Raw genomic sequence first — 9,975 nt, forward strand, 5'->3', positions numbered from 1 at the left:
TAATTTCCACATTATTTCGTATGAGATAGAAGTGTTTGCTGTGGGTTTAAAATGTTGGAAGCCATTTCTTGCTGCCAGGCAGACCAAACCCAGTGGATAAATTAAATTTTTGCATCTCAGGCACCTCCTGAAATGTATATAAGGAGAAGGGCTCTACCTCAGAGAAGCCAAAGGAGATCTCCTTCCTTCACTCCCTGCTCCTCTCTCACTCTTCTGCTTTGCCGTTACCGCTTCACCTCCCGCCTCCCCCCGCCACCATGAGTCGACAGTGCTACACCTCCAGCTCCCTCCTGGGGAGACGGGGCTTCTCCTCCGCGTCTGCCGTCTGCGGCCTCGGCAGGGGCAACAGCAGCTCAGCCTCCGTCTGCCAGCCGGTGGGACGGAGATGTGGCATCGGTGGCTTCAGCAGCCGGAGCGTCTGTGACCTGGGGAGAGGGCAAAGGATTTCCTTCGGTGGCAGCTGCCGCAGCGGGGTCTACGGCGGTGCCGGCGTTGGACGTTGCGGTGTGGCTTACGGCGGAGGCCGCTTTGGCGTGGGCACGGTTGTGGGGTTTGGTAACTGCGGAAGCTACGGGGGCTTGGGCAGCTACAGAGGTCTTGGGGACGGCGTGGCTATCGGAGGCTACGGGGGCGGCATTGGCATCGGCCTCGGCGGAGGTAGATCGGAAGGGATTCGGGGCGTCAGCATCCACCCGGAGCTCCTCAAGCCCCTCTGTGTGGGGGTTGACCCCGAGGAGTGCCAAGTGCGGACCCACGAGAAGGAACAGATCAAGAACCTCAACAACCAGTTTGCCTGCTTCATCGACAAGGTGAGACCCCGCGTGTTGCCTCCCGTCCCCAGGCTCTGAAGGATCCACTGCCTCGAAAGAGGCCACGTCAGCAGCTATTTCTGCTGGCACCCTGGTATTGTAGACGCTTCTGATGAACCGTGGTGGTCCTGACCTGGAGACTGTTTGGATTTAAGCCTTGCACCGCGCCAATCACACCGGTCTTTTACCTTTCGATGGTCACCAGTCTGCTAAATAGCTAAATCAGGAGCAGCTCCTGGGATATGGTGAATCAAAACCTGTGAGAGAAGGGATGGAGACGTGGAAGCTTAAAAAGGCAAAATAGGAAGTTTTGTAACAAATGTATAATCTGCCATTGCTATCGCACCTCTATAAACGCCAAAGGACTTTTGCATTTTTAAAATAGTTTGTGTGCTTCATCAAGGAGCTGTAGATAGATGTCTAGCTAAAATGAGATGAACAAGTTTAACTTCTCCATCCCTCCATCCCATGGATGAAATGATTTGGTGATTTCCTAAACAGATGTAATTTATCACTGTTTTCTGAACTGAGCCTGAGGGGTTTTGTTATGTTTAGAGGTGTGCTATAGGAAATCATTTCTCAAAAGGCAGAGAAACTTTTGCTCTGCCCGATCTTGATTTTCCTTGGGAGTTGCTCTGCAGCTGGAAAAACCAAACCCACGTACGAGGAACGACTCCGCTTCCTCCCATTTGAAAAATGACTTATTCATGATCCATAAAGGTTCTCAAGTACTGGAGAGCTCTTTAATCTAGAAGTGAAAGGCATGATAAATACCCGCGGTTAGCGTTTAAATCAGATACATTAAAATGAGATCCTGGATGGAGCTTTTAGTGCCAGGAGACTCATTCCTGTGCTCAGCCCCTCAGGGGTGGCAGTGGCTTGGACGTGGTGTTTGGCCAAATTGAGCTTCAGGCTTGGCCTCAGCAAAGAGCAAACACCCTGGCGTGGTTCAGCTGGTGGTACGAGCCCTGGGTGGGACTGGGTGTAGCTCAGGGAAGATGCTGGTCTCACCCAGGCTGCAGAGAAATCATCACCTAACCGCTTGCGTTTCCGATTTTATTTTTGCTTTTTCCTTTTGGAGGTGGAGGAACCCAAAGCGCATTTGCCTGGGACAGGAGGGGGTTGCGTGACTCTTGCATCTCTTGCTTCCCCAGGTCCGGCTGCTGGAACAGCAGAACAAGGTGCTGACCACCAAGTGGGAGCTGCTGCAGCAGTATGTCCTGCCAGCTTCCAGGAGAAACCTGGAGCCCGTGTTCGAGAATTTCATCTGCAACCTGAGGAAGCAGCTGGAGTGTGTGCTGGGGGAGCGGGAGAGGCTGGAAAACGAGGAACGGTGCCTCAGAGACCTGGTTCAAGAGTACAAGTGCAAGTAAGTAGCGCGCAGAGTGAAGCTGCGGATGGGGTTCGCACTGCCCTGAGCGGTGTTCCCAAGCGTGAAGCCGATGCAATCGCACTGGATGGGCCCAAAAACTGGGGCAGCACATGGGGAGCAGAGCAGGGCACACCAGTACTGGGCTGGTTGCCTGTACTGGGCTCCCACTGCTGCACCTCAGATGCTGGTGATGGACTGGGAGAGCTTTTCAACCAGTGTTTCCCTAGGGAGAGGGACAAGGAACCAATTTTTCTCTCCCCGATGCTCCTGTACACAACTGTGGTTTGCCAAATCTCCCACACCACCTATGCCTGTGGCTCCCCCAGATCTCGTGTTCCCAGTGCCATCCGTTCCCACAAACCCCCCTGCCTATTTGTCTCCACCCCACGCTTTATACACATCTCTGCTGGGGTTCATTCTCTCTTCCCAGAGGGAATGTGGGAATTGTTTTTTTAATTTCAGGTATAGATATTCCTTAATAGTTCCCCATGTGCTCTGCTAAGCCACGACCCAGGACACTTGGTGGCCGGTGGTTTACAGCACAGGATGAAAGAGTAACCCTTTCTCCAGAGGTCTTACAGCCACGCATCTCAGATGTTTTTTCTTGCTGAGGCACCACAAAGGAGGTCAGGCTCATAGAATCACCTTGTGAAAGTTCTCTGAAGTCCCAATTACTCGGCCATTACGCACTGACTTTCCTTCCCATTGCACCTGGGAGTTTCAAAGGTTGCTCAAGCTCCTGACCTCCCTTGGGGCACTTTGGCCACAGCCTCCCTGTACACACTCAGAGCCAGAGCACAGTTCTGGATGCTTCAGAAACACGTCACACGAAGCAGCAGGGCTAAACGAAGCAACCCAAGCCTTCAGCGGAGGTACAGGGCTTTGCATTTTTAGTGGTTTGGCCTGATTTACTGCCATCTCGCTCCAGCCACCGATCCTGCTGGCGAGGACTATTTAAAACTGCTGAACAAAGCCCAGTGGGGAGGAAAGAAAAAGCAACAAAGCAAAAAGCAAGAAGGAGGTACAAAGCAGATAGGGAGAGGCTTTGGTTTTACTCACACTCCCTGCGTTCTGCGTTGGCTGCTTGGGTGATGGGGACAGGAACCCTGGGCTCAGCATCCCTCCTGTCTACTTTCCTACTGCAGATATGAAGATGAGATCAACAAGCGCACGGCTGCGGAGAATGAGTTTGTGGTCCTCAAGAAGGTGGGTCACACTAGGGACAATGCTGGGGAGCCCAGCTGAGGGTGGCAGGTGCATGGGCAACCCTGGGTGTGGGGCCAGGGAGGGACAGGGGGAGTCCTGGCATCATGACATGTCCTGAGTCCCAAACCAGAGGCACCCCAATGGAGTTGGAGAACCCCCACCATGTGGTAAGCACATAGAACACAAACCCAGAGAGTCTCGAGGGCTGGGAATAGGGAGGTTTCCTCCGCAGCAAACAGAAAGCGTGGGCTTTGCCACAGTCCTTGTTTCTTCCCCTCTTTTCACCCAAATCTTGGTGTCTCCCCAGGATGTGGACTGTCTCTACCTGACCAAGGAGGAGCTGGAAGTGAGGGTGGGTCTCCTGCGGCAGCAGCTGGAGTTCCTGAAGTGCATCTATGCTGAGGTAAGAGCTCCCAGCTCCGCGGGCGCTGCCCTGGGAATGATGTGTCACCTGCTCCCCCCTCATGCTCCCACACCAACACCAAGTGCAGAGAAAGGTGCCTTTTCTGAAAACCCTGAAAAAACACCCCAATAATCTATATATCTTGAAATCTATATGCTTTGATATATATATCTGTGCTTGATAACGACACTATTGGCACACCGGTAAAGGCAAAGTGTGCTCCTGGCTGTCTTCTATAAAGCTGGTCGCAAAGGGAGGGACCTTTGGCATGGAAAAGCCCCTGGAATTCTAATCCAAATCACCCCTGGGAACCAGAAAGACATCTCAATCTTCAAAACCAAAATTTTTTTTTAGCACTTAATTCCCTAAACTACTTTAGTCAAAATATTTTGGTGAAACTAACAATTTAGACACAAACAGTTATTAAAATGTATCAAGTTTTTAAGAAAACACAGAGTTGGGTTTTTTTTGCGTGTGTTTGCACACAAAAAAACCCCTCTTTGTGTTTGCACCTGTCCTAGCCCACCCCCAGGTGATGGGACCCAAAGCACTCACCCCTGAGGGATTCACAGCCCAGAAAACTGCTGGTGCAGCCAGAAACATCCACTTGCAATGAAGCGAGTTGCTCCACCAGGATTCCCCACCCTTCCTTAGGGAACTGCATGCAGCAATCCCATATTGTGCCACCAAAACAGGTCCCAGCTGCCGGCTCTTGCTCGAAACCAGTCACCCGCCTGGGGAAGCCAGTGCTCTAGTTGAGCGTTCGTGGGAGAACCTTGTCCCACCCTCCACCTTCTCCCCGGTCCCCCCTTTGCCCGGGGTACCCGCACACCTGGCTCGTACTGGGTGGGGGAAGGGCACCGACATGCGATGGGTCTTGCAGGAGAGAGCTCAGCTGGACTGCCAGCTGTGTGACACCTCTGTCATCGTGCAAATGGACAACAGCCGGGACCTGGACATGGAGGGCATCATCAAAAGCGTAGAGTGCTGCTATGAGGAGATTGCCCAGAAGAGCAAGGCTGAAGTGGAGGCTTTCTACCAAACCAGAGTGAGTATTCACACGACCAGCACAAATGGCAATAAAATCCCTTGGCCAACAAAACTCTTAGGACTGTTTCTGGCCTCCATGATGCAATTTAAACCTCCCCCACGGTGTGCATGCACTGTAGTTCGCTAAAGAAAGTCATGACAAAAAAACCCCAAACCCAACCTTAAAACTGTGGTTTGAGACATTCCTGTAAAACCAGAGTGCAGCAGGTGACTGTTGCTCCAGTGAGGTCTCTGCACCCATCAGGAACACCATCCCCTTCCCAAAAGGCAAATGCTCAGGACCTACCCAGGACTGTCGCCTTGCCTGGGCTGAGGTCACGTCTCGGTGCTTCCCTGGGAGCACCGACATCGGTGCAGCTCTGGAGAGTCACCACCTTCCCTGGAAGGGGTGACGGGTGCGTTAACGTCATCCTGTTCCCATGCAATAGCTGGAGGAGCTCCACAGCAGCAGGGGCAAGTTCTGCGATGACCTGAGAAACAACCAGAGTGAGATAGCTGAGCTGAACCGGATGATCCAGAAGCTGCAGTGCGAGTCGGATAACGTGAAGAAACAGGTAGGACAAAGGGCTGAATGCTGCACGGGCTGCGGGGAGCGCAGCCTCTCCAGCAAAGGGCTTAATCCCCCAGGTCCCACCCCGCTGAACTGCAAAGAACACCCCTACCCCAGCTTAAGGCTGTGTTTGTAGCTTCTCATCTTCTGTCCATGAACAAAGCAGCAGATTTTTTTGTCATTTCTCAAATAAGCAGAAGCCAGATGGTTTGGCTAGGAGAGAAACAGTGCTTGCTGCATGCTTCCTCCTGGGGTGCCACCAACAGATCCCCTCCCCTTCACCCCAAAAAGCTTGGCCATCACATGGGTCCAGCCCAAATCTAGGCTCTCTGGCAGTTCCTAGCTGAGAAACAAGGGGGTACATGAGCAACCCTGTGGGATGCCTATTAATATCAACCCTGGCCACCCCCTTGTTTCTGTCCACAGATCGCAGCTCTGCAGACAGCCATCTGCGACGCCGAGCAGCGGGGTGACTGCGCCCTCAAAGATGCCCGGCAGAAGCTGATTGATCTACAGACTGCACTGCAGCAAGCCAAGGACAAGATGGCATGCTTGCTGAGAGACTACCAGGAGCTGCTGAACGTCAAGCTGGCCCTGGACATTGAGATTGCCACTTACAGGACGCTGCTGGAAGGAGAAGAGAGCAGGTAGGAGCATCCCTGGCTGTACCTTGTCACGAGAGCCAGCAAAAACCCAGCAGGAGAAGGGAGAAGCAGTGAGAAATGCTGGGTGGAGGCAGGTCCCCATGGGTGCTGAGGGGAGCATCACCCCTTTTTCTTCCCATGGGTGCAGAGGGGAGCATTGCCCCTTTTTCTCCCCATGGTTGCAGAGGGGGGCATTGCCCCTTTTCCTCACCACAGATGCAGAGGGGGGCATTGCCCCCATTTCCTCTTCATCCTCCCAGGGCAGCTGGATCGCAGCGCACCAAGCACGCTGCAGTCAGATCCTCTGCTTGTGGTACGAAAAGAGGATGGGATATGAAGGTGTCTGTGGGATCTGGGGTGCCGCAGTGGGCAGTTTGGACCAGCAGATCACACCTGGGTGGACAGAAATGCTGACATTGCCTGCAGGGTTTCTAAGGAGGCAATGGCTGGGCAGCACCTCTGTTTGCTGGTGTGTTGGGGAATATTTCCCTAAATACATCTCTGATACATTTCTTTTCTCAACAGGATATGTACTGGCAACCCTGTGAGCGTTGGTAAGCTAACGAAGCATTCCCTTAATTTCCTTACAAGTCTTTTAAGCTTCTAATAAGCTGGGTTTTAGCTGCTCGGGGAGTGACTGAGCCTGTTTCTCTCCCACAGCTGTGGTCAGCGGTGGTGGCACCGTCGGGGAGTGCCGATCTCTATCAGGAATCGGAGGCAAATGCACCGTCAAGACAGGAGGGGCTGGTGCGGGGTTAGGGGTGGTCTCCTCCTTCGGCGTCGGTGGTGCCGGCTTTAGCACCCGGAGCGTGGATTGCCTCCCCAGGGTGGGGGGCGGCTTTGGGGCGAGGAGCGCGGTCAGCTGCATGGGGCGAGAAGTCATCCCGGGTGCGGAGGGGGTGCAGTGCGCCACAGGTGTGGGCAACCTGGGCAACCTGGGCAACCTGGGCAATGTCGTGTGCGCCGGCGTGGAGCAGTGCAGCCCGGGAGCCGTCATCATTCCCGGGGCAGGGGTCTGCGGCACTGGGAACAGGTACAGCACGGCTGTGCGTGTGGTCAGAACAACCCGGTAGAGACTGGGGGGGGGGGGGGGGGGGGGGCAACAACACGTCACATTTTAAAATAATCAGCATTTCTGCAATAAAACAGTATTCCCCTTCCTTCTGACAGCTGTAGGGATCACACAACCATGCGCTGCCCATGCCCACACAACTAGGCTAGTCGCTCTGCCGAAAACTCTTTGCATGATCAAAACCCACTTTCTCTTGCATGTCTGTCTTGGGGGAAACTTGCCCCCAGGGTCTCAGCCAGGTGAGATTTTCATTTTCATTTCAGACAGTCCATACCTGTCTTCACACATCCTTTTGGCTCTTAAGTCAGTCTCCTCTGCTTGACCGCTTTTCAGCAGGGATTTTCTTTCCCTAATGCAGCTATTGCAAAAGGATGAAAGGCTTGGTCATCCCAACTTCAGAAAGAAAAGCCACATTTTAATTGTCCGAGATGGAGCTGCAGCTATTATTTAACTTCTTTAATGACACCAGAAAATCCAATTTTTCCTGTTGACGAGAGGGTTGGTAATGCTTATGCAAATTGGTCCAAGTTGCTACACCAAGTTTGGTAGAGCAGATTTTAATTACACACCGACGAGCACCTTATATTTCTGTAGTTAAATGCATGCGTTGTTTTTCCTGTGTGTGTACTAGATAGACGGATTTAATGCTTTAATGTGTAAGTGAACAGAGTTGATTAACCTTCGCTTACTCCAAACTTTCAGCTGTACCTTCAATAAACTACATGCATAATTCATGCTTTGCTTCATGGGCTTTATTTCCCTCCCTGATATTACAAAAAGCACAGATATTTTCTCAAAGACGAATCTCCAGATGGGTGGGGTTGGTTGCTCACGAAAAGTGGAGCTTTAACAAAAGTTTTTTTGAAACTTTGCCTGCTCCCCTTCCTGATGCACTTTTGCATACCTTTATTCCATCCAGAGATTAGTGGGGCCACAAGGAAGTCTAGAAACGCGGCGTAACCCAGGATGTGTAACTGCTCGTGGGATGCGCAGCTCGCTCGGGATCTCTCACGCTGTCTGGGATCTCTGGAGGCAGAACAAAAAAGCAGTCAGGCCCTTGTTTAAAGAAATCAGTGAGAACCAGCTCAGGTAGTAACAAAAAGAAAACAATCCCACACCCCACCCCTGAAACCCTCTCACAAGAGTAGGCTAATTTTAAAAGAAAGCAAGTGAAAAGCGTGTCCTCCCGAAAGCTGTTCTTCCTCGAGCGCCCCACCTTCCTCAAAACACATGAACTTACACCGCGAGTAGGATGCGCCCCGGCATCCCCTCCAACACCCCTTGCAGGGAGGGGAACCCCCTCTCCCATCATTTTAGGAGGATGGGGTTTGGGTGGGCTCGGGTTGCCCCCTCCCTTTTCTCTGCCAGGGTGCCCAGTTTCCAAGGGACAGTGACCACCGAAACGTCCCTGTAACGTGGCTGGGAAGGGCTCCCCACACTGGTGCTCACCACAGCTGGATGCGCAGCTGGATGCTGGGAAAACCAGCCAGCCCGGCCAGCTTCTCCCCTCCCACAGCTCCCCTGGAGCCGAAAGCCTCTGAGACAACTGTGCTCCGAACCACCATGTGGAGGAACCTGCCTCTCCTCACCCAGGCTGGAGCAGCACGGGGGGGTGGGGTGGGGTGGGGTGGGCAACTTCATGTACTCCGTGAAAGGTGCCACATCAAAGACCAGGCGGTGTCACTTACTCCCTGACATCCTGCTCCGCTTCCTAGACTTCAGTGCTGACCCAGGTCTTGCCTGTCCCAAGCCCTCTGTGGCTGGAGGATGAGTTGACCCATCCTGCCAGGCTCAGGCTGTCCATGTGGGTGGGACGGTGATGGACCCAGCACCGACTGAGCATCTCCCTCTGCTCTGTTGTGCCGAGCGTGGTGGATCCAGGATTCCCGCATCTGCAGTACTTTTCTGATGGAAAACAAGACGGTTTATTGGATGTGATCAGCAGGTTTATTTTTTAATATTTTAATAATTAATAATTATTTTTTAATAAATGCCATGCCTTAGCAACTCTGTCTGGGCTGGGGGGGCTGGTGAAAGCCAAATGGGTCAGCCCTTGCTGAGAAGGCAAAACCCACCCACCTAAAGAGGATGCTTTTTGAAATAGTTTTCTTCATCTTTTCCGTCTCAATGCGTACAACTCGGACTTCGTCTCATTTGTATGTAAATAACAAGCAGAAACACCCAGACGAGAAGCTTCCAGTGCCCCAGCAGCTCATAATTTATGTTGATCACCCTCCTGCAAAACAACCCCTGCACAGCAAACCCCAGCCGGCTCCCCAGGGGACCAAAGCAGCCCAGCAGCTCTTGCATTTCTAGGAGAAAACCTTTAATCATCCCTGCCCTTCTCAACCCCCAAGTGTTGCAAAACCCCTGTTTTCTGCTGCCTGCTTGAAGATGTTTGTGTCGATCAGGCTATTCTGGAGAGAAAAAAGGCCAGGAGCATGTTTTTTGGGGCAGTTTGGAGGCCATATCATGCTTGGTGTCACCCTGGACATGCTCCTTGGGTAGATGGCAGAGTCTATTAGGGTTGATCTGAGCTGACAAATGCAAAAAAGCCTCTCGGTGTGGAGCCCACAGGCCTCGGCTCCTTCACACAATCAACCAGCCCAGTACAGAAATGGTGCATTTTTCACCCAGCCTGTGCATCGCTTGCATACCTTGCAGACAGTGGGCTGAAGGAAGGAGTGTGGGAGCCTAAAATGACAATTCCCTCTTCCTTGTTGGCAGCCCCACCTTTAATCCCATTATATTCATTCAGCTCTAATATCTGATCCGAACCTGTTTGTCAGCTTCAGGACAATCTACCTTCACTGGGGTCAAGAAAGCATGAAGACAATCTCATTTTCCCATCACACCTGGGCTTTGAATT

General features: G+C 52.4%; 1 protein-coding gene across 1 annotated transcript; it reads left to right on the forward strand.

The window, feature by feature from the left end:
- Positions 1–257: 257 nt before the first annotated feature.
- Positions 258–7,107, forward strand: LOC101917560 (keratin, type II cytoskeletal 4-like). Its single transcript, XM_005233132.3, has 9 exons — positions 258–809; positions 1,964–2,178; positions 3,327–3,387; positions 3,695–3,790; positions 4,674–4,838; positions 5,269–5,394; positions 5,817–6,037; positions 6,560–6,588; positions 6,695–7,107. Exons 1-9 carry the CDS (start codon positions 258–260, stop codon positions 7,105–7,107), a joined length of 1,878 nt encoding a protein of 625 aa, XP_005233189.3.
- Positions 7,108–9,975: the final 2,868 nt, after the last annotated feature.

This window comes from Falco peregrinus, chromosome 19 (assembly GCF_023634155.1).
Source record: "Falco peregrinus isolate bFalPer1 chromosome 19, bFalPer1.pri, whole genome shotgun sequence".
NCBI lineage: Eukaryota > Metazoa > Chordata > Aves > Falconiformes > Falconidae > Falco > Falco peregrinus.

Coding starts and splice junctions, on each gene's coding strand:
- LOC101917560 (XM_005233132.3), top strand. CDS start 258: ATGAGTCGACAGTGCTACACCTCCAGCTCCCTCCTGGGGAGACGGGGC. Junction 810..1,963: donor TTGCCTGCTTCATCGACAAG/GTGAGACCCCGC, acceptor TTGCTTCCCCAG/GTCCGGCTGCTGGAACAGCA. Junction 4,839..5,268: donor AGGCTTTCTACCAAACCAGA/GTGAGTATTCAC, acceptor CCCATGCAATAG/CTGGAGGAGCTCCACAGCAG.